Genomic DNA, 22,017 nt, shown 5'->3' with positions numbered 1-22,017 from the left:
TTCTCTGCAATGAGTCTTCGAACTTCTCCCTGTAAATGTGCATTTTCCTCATTTTGGATCTTTCGCTTCTCGTTCAGACTTTTGATCTGCTCTTTGAGATTCTGCAGCTCTGAAAGCAGCTGGGATGCCTGTTTGGCCTGAGAAGCATACTGATTATTTATTGCATGAAGAGCCATTTCTCTCTGCTCAAGGCTCTCTGTCAGTGAATTCATTTGTGCTACAACCTGAAGATGTTGGGATTTAAGTCTTTCTATCTCAATGGTCAGCTGGCTTACACTTGCTTGATGAGATGCTAAAGCTTCATCCTTTTCCTTTGAAAGACAGGAATGTAAGGTTTTGGTTTTTTCCAGTTCATCTGTGCTCACAGATAACTCATTTCTCAGCGTTTCGATAACGGTTATTGCCATCTGCTGTTCATCTAATTGTGCTCGAAGGTTAGAAACTTCCTCAGTCTTCTCAGAGAGATGCTTTTGTACAGCTTGTAACTCCTCTAAGCTAACTGCATATTTTTTCTGCAGGTTGTTGAAGGCACTTTGTGTCTCGTCTGCTGACCTCTTCAGGTTTTCAGACTCCACAGACAGTGACTGAATCTGACTCTGCAGCTGGGACACCAACTCTGTGCTTTCTATAAACTGAGCTTTAAAGAACAATGCCTCATCTGTTTGTCTCTGGAAATCCACCAGAGACTTAGATTGTACCAGAAGCTTTACTTCTTTATCCTCCGAAGCCTTTTTGAGACTATCCACTTCACACCTTCTGCTCAGTTCAGAAGTTTTTATTACAAATGCATATATATGTGCGTTCGTGCTTGGGGAGGGATTAACGGTGTGTGCGTGTGCGTCCCAGGAAAGACATTGCACCTGACAGATTTAGAACCGGAAGGTCAATAAAGGTCAATACAACCGGGTAGTAAAACTGTCACTTTGAGTTTGAGGAGAAGTGGGTGACATACCTCACGGGGTGCAGCTGTGTACAACTGGACAACTGTGATTTACGGGAAGGCTCGTCTCTGCAGATAGAGAGAGAGAGTGTGTGCTGAAATGGGTTTTTTTAACACTAAAGTGAGAGGTTTCCACCCCCCGGGTCACTCTAAGCTGGGAGGTGGGGCTTCACCAGAACCGGGAGGTGGGGACGGGAGGTGGGGCTCTCGGACCCCCCCAAAGGGGTTCACCAGAACCGGGAGGTGGGGGTGGACCCCCCCAAAGGGGTTCACCTAAAGGTCAATATGGCCGGGGTAATAAAACTGTCACTTTGAGTTTGATGACTAGTGGGGTATATATTCTCTCACAGGTTCTCATGACTATAGTTAGGTGATTGAATGCAACAAAAATAAATGAAAGTTAAAAAAAAATTTCCAACAAGTTTAATAAGTCTTCTTAAGCTGCTGAATAGGATTAATATGGCTCAAGCTTTAGTTATATATTTTCACTTTAATATTGATCATATGCATAGCACTAGTATCGATCCTGAGGGAGATGATACAAAGTTTAAATGATGCTTGCTGAAGAGCAAGTCTTTGCGTGATTAAATGATGCAAATCAAGACCTTCTTCTTGTTTATCTCAACAAAAGATATATTAGTTACACGCCTACCTCAACCAACAAGCAAAACACCATTGATCCCTGAAGATATCTGTGAACTCCGCCCAGGAGTCAGGGCCACAACCATCTGAATGTTAATGCAACTGGTTGGATCTGTGGTCCAGCCCTGCAGTTTGTACTCTCCATGTGTATTAAATAAATTCTTAAACTGGGAAATAGATTGTTCTAAGGAGCTTGATTCTTACAATTTGAACATGCTTTTTAGCCGCCTGTGTCTCCTCGCGGTCTTTTTAAGTTCACAGGTTTCTAAGTTTTGCTGGAACAGTTGGAAAGATGAAACTGCTACAAGATCAAAATTACCCAATTGTCGTCATGCGACCTTGTGAACAAGAGCCGACTTTGTGACTTCTCGTGGAGGATGCAAGCAGCTGGTCTCAAGCTCCATGAAAAGCGCTAAAATTGTATCTTGATGACGTGAGTATGTGTGACGAAAACTGCATACTTTTCAACTTGCCCCTCCCACCAAGATTTCATCTTGTGCATTGTAGTTTCTTACAGGGTACTCTGTGATTGGTCAGAACACTGTGGGTGTGTTTGTTTATGCAGGATAGCACATGAGTTTGCATGTTCTCCTCGTGTTTGCGTGGGGTTTTCTCCCTCAGTCTAAAAAAATGCATGTTAGACTGCCTTCAAGCCCAGGCCTCCCTTGAAAAAGAGATCTGTGATCTCAACGCGATCCTTTCTTCCTCCATCTGATACTTCATCGATGTGATAATAATAACCTATTGTGCTGTCGCTGCGTTGTTGTTTATATGCTTTGCTATGAGCGTGACGTGTGGTACAGAAGGAGGCCTTACCAGGACTTCTCCCCCGCAGTTTCTCTTTGAGTATGAACCATCCATGCATAAAAGACCGTCTCACAATCAAGCCAGCGGGATGGGATGTCTTCTGTCTTGTGAAGTATAACCAGACCTTTAGACTTCACACTCATCGTTCTTGAATTTCAAAGTGGTTTACCTGCCATCCAGACCTGGAAATGACACCATCAGACACTGACTCAAGACCTCCCAACCATCAAATTGTTGTACAGTTGTTTGATTAAATAATAATAATAAAAATAGGAGAAGAAGTTGCTGACTAACAGCACACAGTTGTGGGTTTTTATTGTAATTTGTGTAATTAATAATCATAGACAAATAGCCTAAATTCATTAATTTAAGTCCAAAAGTAAACCTTTCTGACAATAAATGTTGACCCCTGCTGCAGCCTCATACCCCACTTTCACCACTTTAAGAGGAAAAAACTCTAGCTCCACCACCACTCAAAGGCACCACTCTATAGCAAGTCAATTTATAGGAGGAAACAGAGGTTTATGTAATAACATTCCAGTTTTCCAGAGCACATATCTCACACGTCACCCCCACCACACCCATGGGGTTCTCCCATGGGTGTGGTGGGGGTGGAGATTCAACAACAAAATAAAAAATAGTACAATATGTCCTAGTTAATGTATAAGCCAACACAGGTAAAGCCTTTATCCTTAGCAATCCATTTTCACTGTTTCTCCTCCGCCTTGGACAGATCATTATTAAATTTAACCACATCCATTACTGTTGTGCAGAAGGCTTCCAGCTGTGGTGCTCTTTTAAGGACTCAGAGTTTTTTTTTTAAATGTCAGAATTACTTGAGGATCTGTCAGAAATTGAAAACTGGCTAAAAAACCATCTTCCTTCAGTTAAAAGGATTAATATCTGCACGCTAACTAGTCTGCACCTACATATACGTTAAACCCTCTGCAGCATCTGAGGGGTCGGGAATTATTAGCTGTTCTCTTCTATCAGGAAATTTCTCTGCTGCACCCGAAACATTTGTCATCAAACCACTTTTTAAAAAAGCAGCCCAGATCCATCTGTAATATCTAATTGTAGGCCTGTTTCAAATCTACAGTTTACTTGAAAATGCCATTTACAATCAGATCATTAGTTAATCAAAGTCTTTGATATTTATTAGTCTGTTTTTTTTGCATTAGCAGGGTACAGATACTCATTAACGTTGTAAATGACCCGCACATCAGCACTGATTTAAAAAAAAAAAAAGCAGTTCTTGTACTTCTGGATCTCCGTGCCATTTTGGATAAGGTGGATCATGATATTTTATTGGACTGGTTAGACAACTGGGTTGGCTTTTCTGGTCCACTGGTTTTGAACAATACGTCTGTAAATGTCTGCATGAATATGTTTGTGGTGCCATACTCAGTTGTTAGTTGAATGTTTGAGCGCATGTGTACTTTTATGTATTTCCAAATATTGTGCTTTTGTTCTTGTTGGAAACCACAGTGGGCGCTGCACTTTTCCCTGGACCCTAGATATTCAAAATATATGAAAATAAAAAAACAAAACAAAGACACAGTAAGCCTGCGTGTTGCGACACTGAGTATTTCGTTATACTTGTATAACTAATAGGTGTCATAAAATTGCATGAATGACACCACAGTAATTATTTTCGGAAATAATTTCACGGGACAGTTCCACATTTCAGGTTCCTGTAAGTAATTCTCCTTTATGTTACCTCGCCATTTACTATTTTGAACGGTCTGTTTATTCCTATATGTAAATATATAAAAATAGAATAAATATATTAGGGTGACTAAACAAGAAATAAGAAAGTTAAGCAAGAATAATAAAAGTTGGTCATCAGTTTTATTGTTTTACTCCAACCTCGAGAGTTGGAGTGAAAGCGCTTTGGCCCCTGAACGCATCGTTGTAGTCCAATTGAACTACATTTCCCTTGAGTCTTTGCTCCGATGTCGTCAAGCCGCCGGGTAGTTTTGCTGCCTGGATTTGGTTTTGAACGGCAGGGGCGAGCGGGAGTGTGTTACTACCGGGCTTTTGGTTCAATCGTAAAACGAGTGTTGAGGTAATGACGATACGTTTTTTACTTAGGAATTAAGAGTTGAGCTACAGTCGTGGCTTAGCGTATCCATGGCAACCGGTTTAAACAGCGAGTTACCGGCCGGCTCTGAACGCTGTGAGGCCGAATGAAGAGGCCGAGTTACGGGCACGCTCCGCTTCACGTGAACGGCAACGCTATAGCTAGCTGGGTCGCCTGCTTCGTATTACGACGAGCAAGGAGGGATTTAAACGTTTTCACTGTTTCACTGCGATGCTTCCCGTGTGTTTATTTTGTCTGGAAAGCACGTAGCATTATGTTGCCGCGCATGTACGTCAGACCCCGAAGCCGTTAGCGGTTAGCAGCCGTCGGCTAATGTTAGCCTTTAGGTATTTTCAGTCGGAAATCTACACCGGAATGACTCTGTGCTAACAGGACTGGAAGCCACTGCGTCCGCTTTCATGCCCTTTAAACACGTGGGTTTAAGTCTATACTCCCAGTACTGTGCTACTTTGAAGAGGTCCAGGGTTTCCAAATATGAAACACATTTTTAAATCCTTAACTCCTATTTAAAGTGACACGACCTGGACTGAACGCATCAGATGTAAACACTGCTTTAGGATCTGATTGATTTGTTTCAGTGCTCAGTCTAGAACTAGCTCTATGGACTAATAATGGTCATGTTTTAGGGTTTCAGAGGGACTCCTGGTAGGCAGCCTTTGTTTTGCTGCGATATGGGATGCACAATAAAACATAAATGATGTGTTTCGCACTCAGACGCCCCAATGGCGACAGACATTGTTGCACAGTTGGCTGACTCTCTTGCCAAGACTGCGGTCGAAGATGGAGAGCTGAGTTACAAAGGTCAGGGAAGGAAACTGGACGATGCTAAGTCAGGTACGTTTACTGCTTTTATTCTGTCTTCACTGCTCCCGAGAGTTGATTAGTAACTGCTTTGTTTCTGAACCTGAATCCGCACGCTCTCCCTGCAGTGGAGGACATGGTGAAGGAGATCCAGGACTTTGAGGGTTTGCAGGCTCTCAGGCTGGAGGGAAACACATTCGGCGTGGAGGCGGCGCAGGCCATCGCCAAGGCCCTGGAGGCAAAGAGCGACTTTAAGGTTCGACTGTTGGTCATCTACCTTTTTGTGACTCTTGCTGACCTGCAGGATTAAACTGTCTAATACAAAATCAAATGTAGTAACACATTCAGAAATTTATTTTATATATGTTAATTACACTCTGATTCATAATTCTCTACATCACAGACAAAAACATTTCTTTTAATCAAAATACTGACAGAAAACTACCTGTTGTGTTCAGATTTAGATGTAATCTAAATCTATGTAGGTCTCTATCTTTGAATAGTTTCAACAAATGATCAAATGTAAGATAAATTTCATCAACTGGTCTGTTTTTGACGTTGAGTGATGACGACGTTTAAAGGTGCTGCAGCATTAGTTTTTATGCCCTAAGATAAGATCAGCTTTGTGTTTTGGCCACATTGTTTACGTGTATTTATTTTCCCCCCTCTCAGCGCTGTTATTGGAGCGACATGTTTACTGGTCGGCTGCGCTCTGAAATCCCTCCTGCCCTGGTAATGTGCCTGTTCCATTACACTAATGCTGATATCAAATGAAGATTAACCTGACTTGTGTCATACAGTCCGTGACTTTCTCTTCTCCTGAAAACAAAGCTTGTTTTATTCATTTTCTTGTGCATCTTTATCTGTTTTTTTGTGTTGTAGAATTCACTGGGTGGCGCACTGATGCTAGCGGGTGCCAGGCTGACCGTTTTAGACCTCAGCGACAACGCGTTTGGACCCGATGGTGTAAAGGGCATTGAGGGCCTGCTAAAGAGCGTAGCCTGCTTCACGCTGCAGGAACTTCGTCTAAATAACTGCGGCATGGGCATCGGAGGAGGCAAGGTGAATCGAAAGAAAAGACTGACAGGGATTACTAAAGAGAAATATACAAATGCCTTACAGAATGCATTAAACATTACTTTGTTCCTAAGAATGTTTTGAACTCTTCAGATTTTGGCCGCTTCGTTGATGCAGTGTCATCAAAAGTCCAGTGCAGAGAACACCCCCCTCCGCCTGAAGGTGTTTGTTGCAGGAAGGAACCGACTGGAAAACGATGGAGCCACTGCTCTTGCTCAAGCCTTCAAGGTACAGAAGTGTCTGCTGTGTGAGCTTTGAAACACCATTAGACCGTTTGCTAATGGCTTGACTGTGGTTCCTCAAAGCATTACTTTTCACTTTGTTAAAAAGTTGCTCAACTATGTAAATGTCCCGTTAAATTTGATTTGTTTCCTTCCAGCTGATGGGCAGCCTGGAGGAGGTTCACATGCCCCAGAATGGCATCAATCACCCTGGTGTGACAGCACTGGCCTTAGCCATGCAGCAGAACCCAGGACTCCGAATCCTAAACCTCAATGACAACACCTTTACTGAGAAGGGGGCCGTCGCCATGGCTCAGGTACTGAGATGTATGACATGACAGCTGACACGTAGCTGCAATTGGTGGATCGTTTTAGAGCAACTTGTGGTAAAAAAAAGATGTATGTTTTCTTAATCACTTGGCTGAAAAGCAAAAACAGATTTATACAGAAGCAAATGTTTGAATAAAATTGATTAAATTTGACATGAAAACCTGTTCAGTAATAGTTGCAAAAGGTTGGATTATTTTTTGCAGTTTTATTTGAGTGTAAACAGAGGCGAGTTCCTTTGTATCTGAAGAAAGTAGCAGTCCATGCACAGGAAATGACATCCTCTGATTCAGGCAAAATGCAATCTAAAGTAGGTTTTACTTCATTCATAAAAGCTAGAAATGGTTTCACCTCTGCTGAAAGGCTCTAAAGGGACGCTGATGAATCTCAAAATGTACTGGAAATTAGAAGCTTTAAGATTAAATCAAAACGAGAAGTGGATTTTGCTGTAATTTTTTTTCAAACAGTGCATCACAGTCAGTTTTACATGCACCAGCGGTTGCTTTTTTTTTCACGATTTGATTTGTGCGTGTTCTCACAGGCGCTGAAAGACCTGCGGAGCATCCAGGTGATCAACTTTGGAGACTGTCTGGTTCGGCCAGAAGGCGCTAGAGCGATTGCAGATACAGTGTCGGAGGGGCTGCCGATCCTCAAGGTGAGCGCGGGGGACACTTCGTCACCAGATCTGAACACACAAGAGCTGTGTTTTTGTAATAATTTTTTATCGGTCAACATCGGCATAAATGTTAAGAGCCTGAGAAGAAAAACAGTCTGTAGTATACAGTTTTGCCTAAACTTTTCTTGTCGTATTTTAAACTGTATTTTTTTTGTTATTAGCATTACTGTCACTGTCCTCCTCCCCTCCAGTGAATCTTTTGTTCAATTCAACAGGAGCTGAATCTGTCGTACGGTGAGATCACAGCAGAAGCTGCTCTGGCTGTCGTACAGGCAGTGAAGAACAAGGACCAGCTGGAAAAACTGGACCTGAACGGTACAGAGGCTCTGAGCATGTTTACCTTTCATTAACAGTTTCATTTGAAAACTCCTTCAGCATCTGTTAGTGAGATATTTATGTCAGTATTTTAAAAGCTTTAAGTAAATGGCATCTCTAGTGATTTCTTTTTTCTATATTCTCTATACAAATATTCATAGCAGTTTATTTATTTATCTATGTGACCATGTTCCAAGTTTTATTTCCCCGTCTGGTTTTCAGGTAACTGTCTAGGAGACGATGGCTGCAAAGCTCTGAAAGACGCCATGGAGGAGATGAACATGGGCGAGTTTCTAGGATCACTGAGGTAAGCATCTCATTTTAACCCACAAGCTCACAAATAATCCATTTTCTTCCATTGCTTCGACCTGTTCTTTTGTGCATCGTAAAGGCTCGAGCCAGTTTATATTGGATTGGAATAAAGGATCTAGCTTTTTTGCCAAAGATGTGGTTCTGTGGCGCCTTTGGGCCGTGTGCGCTGGGGCAGTTTGCAGTGGAGTGTGAAGCTGCCGGGAATAAGTCTCCTACTTAAGACATTTAAAGCTGGGAGTAAAACGCCTTCTGGCCGCCTCAGCGTGATTTGTGAAAGGATCGAGGTAGCATGGAGGGTAAAAGTTGGGCAAAAGCGTCTTAACTGTCGACCTATGATAGGAGGAGCCGGCTCAGCCGTGTGATGTGGTGATGAGAGACGGTCTGCATGACCTGCTGACCACAGGATTTAAATCTCTGACATGTCAGAGGACATTTTAAGCACACATTTTATGTGTAGCGCTCTGCGTCAACACAATAGAGTTATACTTCATGCCTCTTTTGCTTCATTAGTCACTGGGCACGTCTTTGCGGGATGTTACAGAATCTGGGAGTCTTGTTCACAAGTGACGGTAGGATGGAGTGAAACGGCGCGACAGGTTCGAGGCTTCATCTGAAATAATGAGGGCGTTCCTCCAGTCTGTTATGATGAAGAAGGAGCTGAGCCAAAAGGCAAAGCTCTGGATCTACTGGTGCGTCTACATTCCAGCTCTTACCCATGGTCATGAATCGTGACAGAAAAAACGAGAACCCAGATGCAAGTGGCTGCGATAGGCTTCCCCCCGTGGGGACAGGGCGAGGAGCTCCATCATCTGGAGGGAGCTCAGAGTGGAGCCGCTAATCCTCGGCAGCCAAAAGAGTCAGCTGAGGCGCTCTGGCCGTCTGATTCGGATGGCTCCTGGGTGCTTTATGGGTGGACGGATGGAACGAAGGATGATCCAGAAAAATTAAATGTAGCTTCTTGAGTTTACAAAGGAAAGCCAAAGTTGGTGACCTTAAACCTGTTTTCTTTTATATGAGCAACTGAGCAGGACTCTAATGGCATCATGAGGTATTAAAAAATTTACACTTTGAGCTTAAAGTTTCCTTTAATACAACGATCATATTAAAACGCCCCGTTCGGAGCAGAAGACAGAAAGTCTCATCACCTAAAGCTGCTCTTTGTTGGCGTCTTTGAATTTGTCTCAGTGATGACGAGGGCGAGCCTGAGGACGAAGAGGATGAGGACGTGGATGAGGATGAGGATGAAGAGGATGAGGACGTGGAGGAGGAGGAAGAAGAAGAGGAGGAGGAGGAGGAGGAGGAGGAGGGAGAGGAAAGCAGCCAGAACAAGGTAATTTGCAGCAAAGGTAAACAAAACCAGAGATATATATCTTGCTCAGCTACACTAGTTTACACTGAATAGGTGACATAAAGCCTCACTAGTTGTTTCTGTTGTTCGTCTTTCCCGTCCACAGCTGTCCACTCCTACATCAGCTCCCCGACCACCAGACGTCTCGTCATTCCTTAGCTTTCCCTCTCCAGACAAGCTGCTCAAACTGGGCGCCAAGAGAGCCCTGCTGGTCCAGCAGCAGGTAAAGATGGATATGCGAACGGCAGAAGTTCACATATATTCGCACTGATCTGTTTCAAGGGGCGCCTCGCGGTTAGGAGCAGAAATAAACAAGAAAATGAACCTTTTGGGTTTCCCCGAGGTTGTGGATAAGCAGGTTTATTTTTCTGTCTGTGTCGAGGTGGATGTGACAGACGCGGCAAAAACAGCTGAAGCCTTCCTGAAGATCGCATCTGTGTACAAGGAGAACAATGAAGTGAAGAACGCGGTGTTGGACACCATTGGTGAGCTACTTGGACTCGACTTGTTGTTTGGATTGTTGTTGCTCTCGGTGACGCAGTGAGGTTCCTGACTGGTTCAGTTGGTGCTGAGGTATTTGAGCTTCAGATATAATATTTTATAAACCTGCTTCATTAACTTGGACACGATGTTGACCGCCAGAAAACTTTAGAGCTGATTTCTTCCTTCCACTTTTTCCATAAACAATACTTTTCTTCTTTGTGTTTTCAGTAATTCCTACTTAACTGCAAACTAAATGTTTTAGTGTCTGAATAAAATCAGGGTTTATTAAATCTTCTGCATTTTATCTCAGACTAGTTCTTGATTTAATTATAAAATGTGGACTTAATACTTCATTAGAACAACCAACTGGTGGCTCTTGGGTCACATACGACTCACAAGCTCATTCCATCGGCCCTTTAAGTATGAAATTATTAATAAATTAGCCCTGTTGCAGCTCTGCTCAGAAAGAGTAATGAGGCCTTTACCTTGGCCAATCAGAGTGCTTGCTCACACCATGTGATCATATCCCACTTTGACTCTAAAACAGCAACAAGAGGAAGTGCAGCTGGGCGTTTAAGACTGCCGGGGCTGGTTAGTGTGGACTCATACATGGGCCAAATGCAGACATCTACAACATGTAACATCTGTAAAACGTCCTTAGCCCTGATTCTGTCTTTAGACAGTTCAGATGTAGTTTAGACAACACATCCCCTGAGCCAGGTTAACAGGTTCAGATGAATGGACTCAAGGCCAACACTTATGGCATTTGTTTTTAACATTTTTTTTTCTATATTTAACATTTATGTCCAGTAATTTGCAAGTAAAGTCAGTACACAAACTCCTTCCAAAAAAAAGGAGAAAATCTTCAACATCTTTGGAAAAAAAAGGGCAAATACTGTCTATTTATGGCAGCAAAGGTTGAAATTAATGAAACAAACAAGCCATAATTATCAGAAACATGGCTAATCAAAGGCTGCTTTTAGAGCGTGTAACACAGTTTGTTGTTTGTTTGTTTTTAAGTTATGTAATCTGTTGCTGAGGAGGTGTTTTTCTTTTTGCAGATGGCCTCCTGAGGAAAGCGTTCAGCACTCCTTCCTTCCAAGGCTACAGTTTTGTATCGTCTTTGCTGGTCCTGCTCGGCCTTATCAAGGTGAGTTCTGATTGGACAAACTCAGCTTGCTTTTCTAAGTCACTTTGTATGTCTCGCCAGCTTCACCTCTTTCTTTTTTTTCTTTACCCATTTATTGTGTCTTTCCTTTTATACTTTAACTATCTTCATCTTCTCTCTGTCCTCCTGTCCCATCACCTGTTTGTCCGGGTCGTCCTCTGCATGGCTCAGAGTGAGGACAAAGTGAAGCCCGTGCTCGTGGTCCCGGGCCACCTCCACGCCTTGGAGCACATAGTTCGACAGGACTACTTCCCCAAAGAGAGCGTGGCTGTGCTGGAGGCTTTCGTCTCCCGGTAAGGACGTGGCGAAATGAGCAAATCGGCTGGCAGCTCCCAGGTACAAAATGATTACTGATTACTGTCCCACCTTGGGTGGCGGTGGACGCACTCCTGGTGATGGCTCATTTTTATTTAGGATGGGTGTGAAGCATTGCACTCAGTCTGTAGGGCAAAGGTCTTCTGATAATCTCCTGTTAAGATTATAATCCATAGTATTTCTCTTTTAATTGCTTTATTTCCACCCTGGTGACAAAGTTCCTGCACTTACAGCAGATTTAAACACACAACAGGTAGCGTGTCAAAATCTTACAATCAAAGCAGCTGATTTGGATGTTTTTTTTCATCCTGCTTTAAGCAGCACCAGCTGTCTGTAGAAAAACAATAGAAGCTTGCCTTAATGAGTATATCTTTACACTGGTAGTTTGCATTTAGCTCTTTATCTAACATGACTAAACTACAACTTACCTTCAAACAGTAGTTGATCGTTTGTCAGGGACTTTAACTTTCTGCTGCATGTTTGATATAAAAATAAGAATTGACAGAACTGATTCACCAGCTAATGAGGTCCACCACCGCAATCATTCAGATCTACTCACAAGACAAGACTCCAAGTGTGTTTGTCTTGCTGTTGATCTGCATTATTACCCAAAGGGCGCTCACAAACACTGTCACAACACTGTGTTGGTGGGTGCTCTACACACGAATGACATTCAGTCCTTGATCCACATCGCTCGGTCTGCAGACCCTGAGAGTCGGTCCCCTGGAAGTGCTTTTTATTCATCCACACTTAGTGAGTGAGCTTTGAATCGTCCGAATGACCCCAGAGGTGCACGCTCTCAGGTGATGCAGCGTCTCCGTGATGCAGGTTCTTCTTGCGGACGATCTCAGTGGCTTCTACAGAAAACAGCAGCAGTGATAAACTCTACTCAATCAGACAATTATTAGAACTGTGACACAAATCGATTTTTTTTAAATACACTTTTCCGGGCCTATTGAGTGTTATATTGTTTACTGATGATCTATGATTCTTGTTTTTGCTTTTAATGATTTTATCTCTGTTTTAGAGGTTAATAAATGTATTATATTCCATTATTTTTGGTATTTGTTTAGAAAACAAAAGGTATAATTCACATCGCTGCCTGTCGATACTTTGAAGGAAACAAGTGATTGAAAATCTCTGTCATCGTTCACAGGAGCGGCAAGTCCTTGGAGTCATGTGGAAATGCTCGAAACAGCCTCCAGTCGACACTGCAGAGAGTCCGATCTCAGAGCTGAGACGCACCCTCTTACTGATTGAACTTTAATCCCTCATGGACCGTTGAAAAGCAGCACACAAACCTGTTTTTTTTTTTTTAAATTTGGAACAAAGCAGCACTTGAGAAGATGGTCTCCACTGTAGCTGGGCGTTTGGTGTCACTGCTGACTATCATTCGGTGTTACATTTTATTCTTTGGACTTGAATGCTTTGTTTTTGAAGTAAAATATGCTCTTCTGTGGAAGCTCGAACCCCTTTTGTGTGCACAGGAGAGATTTGACAACGTGAGGCCGCAACTATAACGTAATCTGAAGTTCGTGACACCAAACTGCTCAGATCACAAGATATTCTGGACTCATTAGCTATTCCGAGTTTTCTATTTCATATCTGACTTTATTGTGCTCTTATTTTATATGAAGTATTTACTAAAGTTACAAATGGGGTAAAATAAAGTCAAAATATCCATTGACCAAAATATGGTTGTAAATGAAAACAATCTGAACAACTGAAGTGTATTTTTTGCCTTTCTGGCACTGGGTGTAATGTCTTGGGGTTTGTTTTGCAAAATAAAACTTACAAATGTTGACTGGTTTTGAGTCTTTGCATGTAAATATTTTATTTAAAAATGAATAACAAAAAAATCATTGTTTTAATTATTACAGAGATGATTTTATGAAAACTGCAAAACACCAACTTGGGTAAAAACTACATTTTTACTGCTGTTAAAGTAATGTTTTTCCAGTGTTTGTGAGTGCATATTTATCAGTTTTGCTTGAGAGTTTAAGAAGGTAAAGGCACTGACCTCACTTCCACAGACTGATAGTAGCCCAGTCTTGCTGCCCTGACCTCTGACCTGGCTGAAAATATGAAGCCAGCGTGTTAATTTGTGGGGAGCCCAGGGATCAGGGGGTCACAGCGGAGGAATTCACCCAAAGCGCGGTCCGTTAGCTGCTGGTCCTCAGAAGGAAACTGCTGGACCCGGGGCTTGACTCTGTTTTACCGAGGAAACGTGAGTGGATTCTGCTTTACGGGAAGGTTTTGTTCTCCTTTTTTTATTCCAACCTGATTTAAAGGCAGAGCTTTGCATCTTTTTCAGAACATTATTTTTCTGTTACAGTAAGTTTTATTGGCATAAGGTGTAAGGAGAGGTAGAAACATCTGACAATGTTTGTAGTATACACAAGAATAACCTTTATTGGTTATGTTTAGGGAAAAAAAGAAGCTTTTCAGCCATATTATCTACAGCTTTGACTTATTTCACATGTATTTCTGAACCATTTTTTCTGGCACAGATGCACTTCCTCTTCGCCGCAGTCTTCCTGCTCGTTTTAACCTTGAGTTCGACACAAAAATCTGCAAGAAAGTGTCCCAAAGAGTGCAGCTGCGATGACGCCAAGCTCGCGGTGGCCTGTGTTGGCAAAAACCTGACAGAAATTCCTCCGACTGCAGATGAGGTGAGGAATTCAAAGCCCCTGCTTTTTATGCTTTTCTTGAACGGCTCTGAAGCGAAGCCATGGCCATTTCAGCATCTTGCACCCGTGGGTTTGAATCTTCTGGCGTTTCATGGGGGCGCTTCAGTGTATCCATGCTGTGTAAAGCTTGTGTGGTCGGGAATACGATTACTGAAAGTTGCCTCAGAGTTCTGGTTCTGCTTTGTCGCTCTTCCAGATTACGGTAAAACTTGATCTGAGGAGTAACAACTTACAGCTGCTTCCAAGGGGGGCGTTCGTGCACACGCCCTACCTCACCCACCTCAACCTGCAGCGCTGCAACATCGTCGAGGTAAAGGAGGGGGCTTTCCGCACTCTTGGCCGTGTGGTCCTTCTAAACCTGGCCAACAACAAAATCGAGATCCTTTACCAGGTGAGATGAGAGGGCCAAGAACACTGATCTGTCCTAATGTTCAAGTTGAAATGGAGGGAAAGGGTTTATTTTATGTTCAAACATTGCAGGAGTCCTTTGATGGCCTCTCCTCCTTGAAGGAGCTGCACCTGGACCGTAATCGTCTCGAGGAGATCCAGCCTGGAGCCTTCACGCAGCTCGGCTTCCTCAACACGCTGACCCTCGCCCACAACCACCTGGTTTACATCCCCAACATGGCCTTTCAGGTAGTCAGAAACCTCAGAGCATTCGCCGAGACGGGCAGTTCTGACAGGAACACGGTTCTACAGCGGAGTGACTCTCTCATCCAGGGCTTGCAGAACGTCAAATGGCTTCGCCTTAGCCACAACTCCCTGAATAACCTGGCGCCTGAAGCCTTCGCCGGGCTCTTCGCTCTCAGCCGCCTCAGCCTGGATCACAATGAGTTGCAGTTCTTCCCCACACAGGCTATGACCAGGTGGGCACGTTTGATCGACACGAATGAAGATTTAATGTTCTAGTCAAAATAAGAGCCTTGGACTTATTTTAAATGAATAACTGACCAAAAAAAAAAAACACGATTATATTTAAAATATTAAAATACCAGCCAGTAACTGAGCACTAGGTGAAAAATAAAAGCTTAAAGGCAAAGTTCAGATCTTTTAGAGCGTGAGTTTTATAGAAAAGGTATGACCGATTAATATCTTACTTGCTGTGCGTAGTTCATTAAACAAACTTGGAGAAAACAGTTTGCGCTAACGCTGTTTTATAAGCTTTTACATCACTGTTAGTTTTGAATAAGTTTTATAATGTAAATTAGTAACACATTGACTAATAACAAACACTTTTATAACAAGAATGACCAGAAACAAAATGGCTGACAGCTTTTTAGACCCCAAAAGGTGTTGAAGATTTTCAGGTTTGAGTACAGATCGGATACACAGAACAAACAAAGCTAGGGTGAATATCTAAGTGTTTTATTTATTTTTGTAATCTACCATCTTCTGAAGGCTCCGTGAAGTCACGCGCCTGGACATGAGCTGCAACCCCATGGCCTACCTGGGGGAGGAATCCGTCTCCATGGCGAAGCTCACCCACCTCTCCCTGCACCACATGTCCCTTCAGGACCTGTCAGACCAGGCCTTTTCCCACGCCCGGCTCCTGTCCCACATCGACCTCAGCCACAATCAGCTCCGTTACCTGGAGCCCCTCTCAGGCCCTAAAGAGCTGTCCGTCCTCAACTTGACCGGTACACCTCCCCTCTGAAGTATTTACTGGACAGAAGCTTTAATCTGACGTGCTCAGAAGGTTCAATGTTTCTTATCCTCACATGGAAACAGTCAGGGTTACATTTATTTGTTGAAGAAAGAGAATAATGCACAAGTCAACAATCGTTTCTATTAAAGGCAACCCGGTCTACTGTAACTGCTACATGAGGCCCCTGAAGGAGTGGGCGGCCGCTGGAGGTGTGAAGCTGCTGGGAGCCTGTGTCGGACCGCCTCACCTCTCCGATGAGCCGCTGCAGGCGGTGACTGGCCCGGATCTACGCTGCCGAAGCAGGGACGAAGCTCTGGAGGAAGAGGAGGAGGAGAATAAAGGAAACGGCACAGTCACAGCCAAACCCAGACAGCAAGTCAAGTGTCTGCCAAACTGTGAATGTGATGTGAGTGGTTTTACTTCTGTGGGGAAATTATATGCAGCTATTTAATTACAGTCCACATCTACCATTTTTTTTCTTCATGAAAAGTCAAAGCAGGATGGAAAAAAGTCTGTTTTGCTCAATAAACTGCCCTTCTTTCATGAATTGATTGTGAAAGAAGGACCCAAATGCAGTCATGCAAGCAGGCAGACAGGGTCTGAGGAAACAGAAGTTTTATTTAAATCAAAAATGGGGGGGAAAAAAAGGGATTAATGACACAGGACAGGTGGTATAATTAGCATTACTGCCAGGTATGAGAGGAGGGCAGAAAGCAAGTCTAACTTGAACAAATCAGAGAACAGACTCAGGAAACACACTGATACCAAACATAAAAACAACCCGATTCAGTACGATCTTAAAGAACCACACACAAAACTATAAAAAGTAAACAACATTAACCCCAGAAATAACAACACAACATGACAAAAGGTTTTCCTGTCCCTTAAAGTAGTGCTTTTAACTTCTGAAGTATCAAATGTTGTCCTTGACAGATGATAGACATCAGAGGTACAGCTCAAAAAGCAGTGAGCATTGAACCTTTGTTCATCACAAGCCCTAAAAATACCATTTTCAATAGAGGCTGATGCTTTCAGGCTTGATAACATTTTCACCATCATTTATGAAGCTGTAAGATGTCAACGATGTGCTGAGGAGTATCTCCTAACAAAGCTCTTGGCCAAAACCCAATAGCACCAGGGTCATTTCAGTGCACCTTTTTCTGCAGCAAACACTTGGAGACAGGAGGCAGAAAAACAAGAAGACACTTCAGACAGAAACCAGACTGATTCAACAAACTAAGGACAGGGCAGCAGGAATACAGAACATATAACAATGATCATTGGGCAGGTATAATTTAAGCTGTACCTCCATCATGATTCTGATTTCACCCCCAGATTGAAGCCCATCATGCCACATGTGAGGATCGGGGTCATACTAAAGTCCCGCGAGGCTTCCCCACCACGACGCAGCTGCTCGACCTCCGAGGAAACCATTTCCACGTCATCCCTTCCAGCAGCTTTCCAGGAACAAGACAAGTTGTCTCTCTTCACCTGGAGCTCTGCAAAATCCATGAGCTCGAAGGCGGCGCCTTCCAGGGAATGAAGAACTTGCTTTATTTGTACCTGTCGGACAACAACCTGGCGTCCTTGGACCCAAAAGCCTTTGCTGGAGTCCCAAAGCTCACCTACCTCCACCTGGAGGGGAACGGGCTGTCCCACTTCCCTGGATCGGGTCAGTAACTAGTCCTAAGAACGCCCTCACACTCAAGTTTGAGAAATTTACTCTGTATGCATGTGAACAAGAAAGTGAACTGTGGATATGTTTTTCTCCTTGTGGTTTTCCTGCAGCTCTGTTACTTCTACCGAATTTGTTTGTGTTACATCTGGAGAGAAATGCCATCTCCAAGCTGGAGCCCACTGGTCTGCTGTCCTCAGTCGCTCCTACACTCAGGGAGCTTTACTTGAGTAACAACACCATAACTTTTGTTGCCAAGGGTGCTCTAAGCTCGGCCTTCATCGGCACTCTTCTCTTGGATTCAAACCAGCTGACCGAGGTGCCTACACACGCTCTGCCCGAAGCTCCAAATCTGGAGGAGCTGAACCTGTCTGGAAACCCGGTTTGTTGGGTTGGATCTAAGGCGTTCCAGCCCATTTCACAAAGTCTTAAAAGGCTTTTCATGGATCAGATGGGAATCGAAAAGGTACAATTGATAATTTGAGCTTGAAAAGCTACCCTTTTTAAAATCTTTTGCATTGTGATTGTTTTATAATGTATATATTTTAGTTTGATTCCAGCAAACACAAGTTAACTTTTACTTGAGCCATTTTGTCCTTGGTGTGACTTTAATTTAAAAGCTGTCTGGTCTACCTCTGTCCAGATGTCCAAGGATGCGTTGTTAGGTCTGGGTCCAGGACTGAAAGCTCTTACTCTGAGAGGAAATCAGCTAAAGAAGCTTCCTGATCTGAGTTCACTCACCGGCCTGGAGGTGATCGACCTACGAGACAACCCTCTGCTGTGTGACTGTGCCCTGCTGCCCCTTCGCAGGTCAGCACAGGAAGCATTTGCAAATCAGAAATTTCACCAGTCCTAGATATCCTTGTTGGTTGGCACAACTGTAGGAAAATCCTCAATCAAAGCAGCATAATTAGCAGCTCACAAATCTTAATTTGACTTGTTTGAACGTTTTTATTTTTCTCTCTTTATGTCTTTTGATCAGGTGGATGGAGAATATGAAGTTGAAGGTGACAGCAACTTGTGCTCAGCCTCTTGAGCTCAGAGGTCAGCAGGTCAGGGACGTTAACTTCTTCAAGACCTGCCCAGAAAACATCGCCCCTTCTCCTGCAAAATCAAAGACATTCAAACACACTGCCCTGAGGTCTCCCGGAGTCAAAACCAGGCCAGGGAAGCCCAAACTGAACAAACCATCTATGTACCCACGTCAGAGGAAGCCTGCAACACCAAAAAGACCAAGATCCAGAAGACGCCAATCATAAAAACCTGAGTTTTTTTGTCTTTTATTTTGCTAATTGGTCTGTCAGTGTACCAGTGGTTTGTTGCTTCAAAGCTGAAGAGGGTTTTCCACAAAAATAAACATGTTATAGGTTACTATTTGAAGTTTAAATTCACTCTTATACATTTAAGCATAATGACGAACAAAAAAACGACAAATCTGAGTAAAAACTTACATACACACTGAGATTAGTTTTTTTTACCTTTTGTAATTTTACCTGACATAATTGCATGTTTTTCCAGTATTACCAAATTTATCTACAGGTTGTCTTTAAAAGTGTCAGGGCTAGACTCACCCTGCAGCTGTTCTAAGCGAAACATTATTTATTCATTAAGCTGTCATTCATGCATTCATGTTACATATATGTTACAATAATGTTTTGTACATGAATCATGTACACACCTTTTATGAAGATACAGATAATCAGAGGGTGAAATATCCAACAAAACAAACTCCATATGTAACATAGACACCTGGTTTGAGACATACAAGGAAATGGGGGGAACAATGAAGGTTGTTTTCAACAGAAAACATAACATAGACCATAACATCGACTGGTTTATTATCATATGAAATAGACTAGGTTGTGCATGTCGGTTCCATGGTGTAATGGTTAGCACTCTGGACTCTGAATCCAGCGATCCGAGTTCAAATCTCGGTGGAACCTGTTTTTTTTTTAAATCTGAAATTGTCCATTCTAATTACGCATTTTTTCCCTCTTATTATAATTACACACACCCTTTAAACGATGCGTCTTTTCCCTTTTCTGCGGAACTTAGTTTAACAAAAATTGTCAATCTGGATTCAGGTTGACGGAAACTGTCGTACTTCCGGGTGTGACGTCAAAGCTTCCCGGTAATCCAAGATGGCAGCAGCGATGGATGTTGACACGCCGAGCGGCACTAATAGCGGCGCGAGCAAGAAGCGTTTCGAAGTTAAGAAGGTAAACTTGTTTAAAGTGACCCTGAGGCCCGATGAAGAGAAATAGTTTACTTCGTTGGCAGCGCCTCAAGGTTTAACCCAGCATTAGCATAGTGAGGCTAACTGCGTCGTTGTCTGTTAGAATGATGCTAGCTGTTAGCCTCCTCGGAACAAGGGATGAATCTGCGATTCTTTAGTAGGGACTAAGGGTATCAAAAATATAATCCGCAGTGATGGGAGAGATGTTACCCAGCTTCACTAAAAACACAGTGCAAATAAAAACAGACGAGTCATTCTTAAATGTACATTTTAATTAGTGTTAGCCGGCATGCTAACTACAGTTAGCTTCGTCAGCTGAGCTACTTGCGTGTCTGAACATTTCACAAAATATTTAAATATTCTTGTTTAAAATTCATGCGACTTCGTTGATGTTATGTAGCCTAAATGAAGCAGATTTCCCTTCAGTTTTTACAGAGCTAAAGTGGGACTTTTCTGTGAAACTTCCTAAATAATGAAGTCATTCTAACAACATTTCAGTTTCATGTTGATGACACATTGTAGGGACATGTTTTACAGAGGGGAGCATCTAGATATGCACGTATTTTACATTTTATAAATCAAAATTTAAAATCAATTTTCACCAAAACTCTTACTAGACATTCGTGCACATTTGGGTTCAAATTCAATAGTTTATTTGTAAACTATTGAAATTGTTGTACTTGTTTGTACTTCAGTCTGTCAAGGCTCCAGATGGTTTTGAATCTCCTATAAATTGAATGTTTTCATTTGTTTTGCTTTGTGTTCATTCTGTAAAAGCTTACATTTGGTTTAAATTCCTCTTAATTAGAAGTAAAGTTGCTTCCAAGCTTCAGGAACCCATAAAAAAAGATGAACAATTTGATTTCTGTTTCAGTGGAACGCTGTTGCGCTGTGGGCCTGGGACATCGTGGTGGATAACTGTGCCATCTGTAGGAACCACATCATGGATCTCTGTGAGTTCTCCGTCGTTTTGGACATCTTTTGGAGCACACACACATTCAGGAGGGGATTTTTTGTTTTGTAACTTTGTGTAACAGATTTCCTCCTTCTCCATCAGGCATAGAGTGTCAGGCCAACCAAGCTTCTGCGACGTCTGAGGAGTGCACCGTGGCCTGGGGTGTCTGCAACGTGAGCCTCTATCCTTGATATTGTCGTTTATTTTTTAATGCATAAAAGTGTCCCATTCTTTTTATTGAGGTTAACGTCATCCTGTTAAAATGCATTCATTTTAAGAGAGACCCAGATCCTCTGATGAGGCCTTGGAGTGAGAGAAGCTGACGTTGTTGTTGTTGTTTTTCTACAGCATGCCTTTCATTTCCACTGTATTTCACGTTGGCTGAAAACCAGACAGGTGTGTCCCCTGGACAACAGAGAGTGGGAGTTTCAGAAGTGAGTACAGCTCATATTTAGGAGGAGTTTGTGTTGCTTCATCTTTATTGACGGCACATTGTTTCTGTCCTTTAACTCTCCCCCCCAGATACGGACACTAGCTGCATCTCTGACTCGTTCCTTGACTTCTGCGAGCATCACCCCCTCCCCTCCCCCACTTCTATAATTCTCTTCTGCTTCTCTGGCTAGGTGTTATTTCACACATTTTGTTTTGGTATATTGTGAGTATTAAATAAACAGTAATGTTATCGATCTTTGGTTTGCTTTTTTGCTGTCAGGGGTGGAACGTGGTCCTGTTTGAAAACTGTGTTTGCTTCATTAAAGACATTTTAAGACCTATGTTGTGGTGAACAGACGCCTGAGCCTTCAGCCATGTTGGCTTTGACGCTCAGACCTGACCATGTGTTCGAGCAGTAATCCTCTGCCTGAAAGACAGATGATGCGGCTGGATTAAATGCTCTCATGACCCACTATCGCACTAAAATACTGTGGCATTTGAGAAGTCTGGTACTCTCATTTTTTGGGTAATAATCACTTAAATAAGCATAAGTTTATGAGCTTAAATTTTCACTCCTAAGACAGATAAATCCTAAGTTTAACCCATTTTTTGTCATAATTAAAGCAACAATTTAATTTATGTAGTTTAGTGTTTATCTATAGAAAACTTCTGTTTCCTGATATTTTGTAGCACATAATTTGGCTAATAAAGATGATATTTCCCTGACTTAATCAAGGAAAGAAAAAGTTAATTTCTCAAACATTTAAGTTTTCCCGTCATTCATATTTATATTCAGGATCAACACAATACTGTGGGGAAAAATCAGCTAAATCATGGCAGTAAAACAA

The 22,017-nt window shown here is 42.5% G+C and overlaps 3 protein-coding genes and 1 non-coding gene across 6 annotated transcripts; all 4 read left to right on the top strand.

The window, feature by feature from the left end:
• Positions 1 to 1,478: 1,478 nt before the first annotated feature.
• rangap1a (RAN GTPase activating protein 1a) lies at positions 1,479 to 13,345 on the top strand. 3 transcript variants are annotated; one of them, XM_037978830.1, is made up of 16 exons: positions 1,479 to 2,015; positions 5,208 to 5,327; positions 5,423 to 5,550; positions 5,967 to 6,026; positions 6,177 to 6,356; positions 6,465 to 6,599; positions 6,751 to 6,909; positions 7,461 to 7,574; positions 7,811 to 7,910; positions 8,133 to 8,217; positions 9,408 to 9,552; positions 9,677 to 9,793; positions 9,953 to 10,055; positions 11,115 to 11,203; positions 11,393 to 11,514; positions 12,693 to 13,345. In XM_037978830.1, the coding sequence occupies exons 2-16, from the start codon at positions 5,216 to 5,218 to the stop codon at positions 12,772 to 12,774; spliced, it is 1,731 nt and encodes a 576-aa protein (XP_037834758.1). In that variant the 5' UTR covers positions 1,479 to 2,015; positions 5,208 to 5,215; the 3' UTR covers positions 12,775 to 13,345. The 3 variants fall into 3 exon arrangements, with proteins under 3 accessions (XP_037834758.1, XP_017271986.1, XP_017271987.1); XM_017416497.3 differs by lacking the exon at positions 1,479 to 2,015 and adding an exon at positions 4,328 to 4,457; XM_017416498.3 differs by lacking the exon at positions 1,479 to 2,015 and adding an exon at positions 4,328 to 4,457 and having other exon boundaries at positions 11,393 to 11,557.
• A 701-nt stretch (positions 13,346 to 14,046) lies between these two features.
• On the top strand, positions 14,047 to 18,030 carry chadla (chondroadherin-like a). Its single transcript, XM_017416575.3, has 8 exons — positions 14,047 to 14,208; positions 14,423 to 14,617; positions 14,707 to 14,862; positions 14,947 to 15,092; positions 15,625 to 15,863; positions 16,021 to 16,277; positions 17,207 to 17,543; positions 17,660 to 18,030. The coding sequence occupies exons 1-8, from the start codon at positions 14,047 to 14,049 to the stop codon at positions 18,028 to 18,030; spliced, it is 1,863 nt and encodes a 620-aa protein (XP_017272064.3).
• A 1,387-nt stretch (positions 18,031 to 19,417) lies between these two features.
• On the top strand, positions 19,418 to 19,489 carry trnaq-cug. Its single transcript has one exon. It is a non-coding gene; the product is annotated as a tRNA-Gln (tRNA).
• Positions 19,490 to 19,614: 125 nt separating this feature from the next.
• On the top strand, positions 19,615 to 21,425 carry rbx1 (ring-box 1, E3 ubiquitin protein ligase). The gene is made up of 5 exons (XM_017416660.3): positions 19,615 to 19,765; positions 20,657 to 20,735; positions 20,840 to 20,910; positions 21,086 to 21,171; positions 21,260 to 21,425. Exons 1-5 carry the CDS (start codon positions 19,688 to 19,690, stop codon positions 21,270 to 21,272), a joined length of 327 nt encoding a protein of 108 aa, XP_017272149.1. The 5' UTR covers positions 19,615 to 19,687; the 3' UTR covers positions 21,273 to 21,425.
• The last annotated feature ends 592 nt before the right edge of the window (positions 21,426 to 22,017 follow it).

The sequence above is a fragment of the Kryptolebias marmoratus genome, linkage group LG12 (genome assembly GCF_001649575.2).
Source record: "Kryptolebias marmoratus isolate JLee-2015 linkage group LG12, ASM164957v2, whole genome shotgun sequence".
NCBI classification, from domain to species: domain Eukaryota; kingdom Metazoa; phylum Chordata; class Actinopteri; order Cyprinodontiformes; family Rivulidae; genus Kryptolebias; species Kryptolebias marmoratus.
The sequence above is the reverse complement of the archived record's forward strand: the minus strand, read 5'-3'. Positions and strand labels throughout refer to the sequence as shown.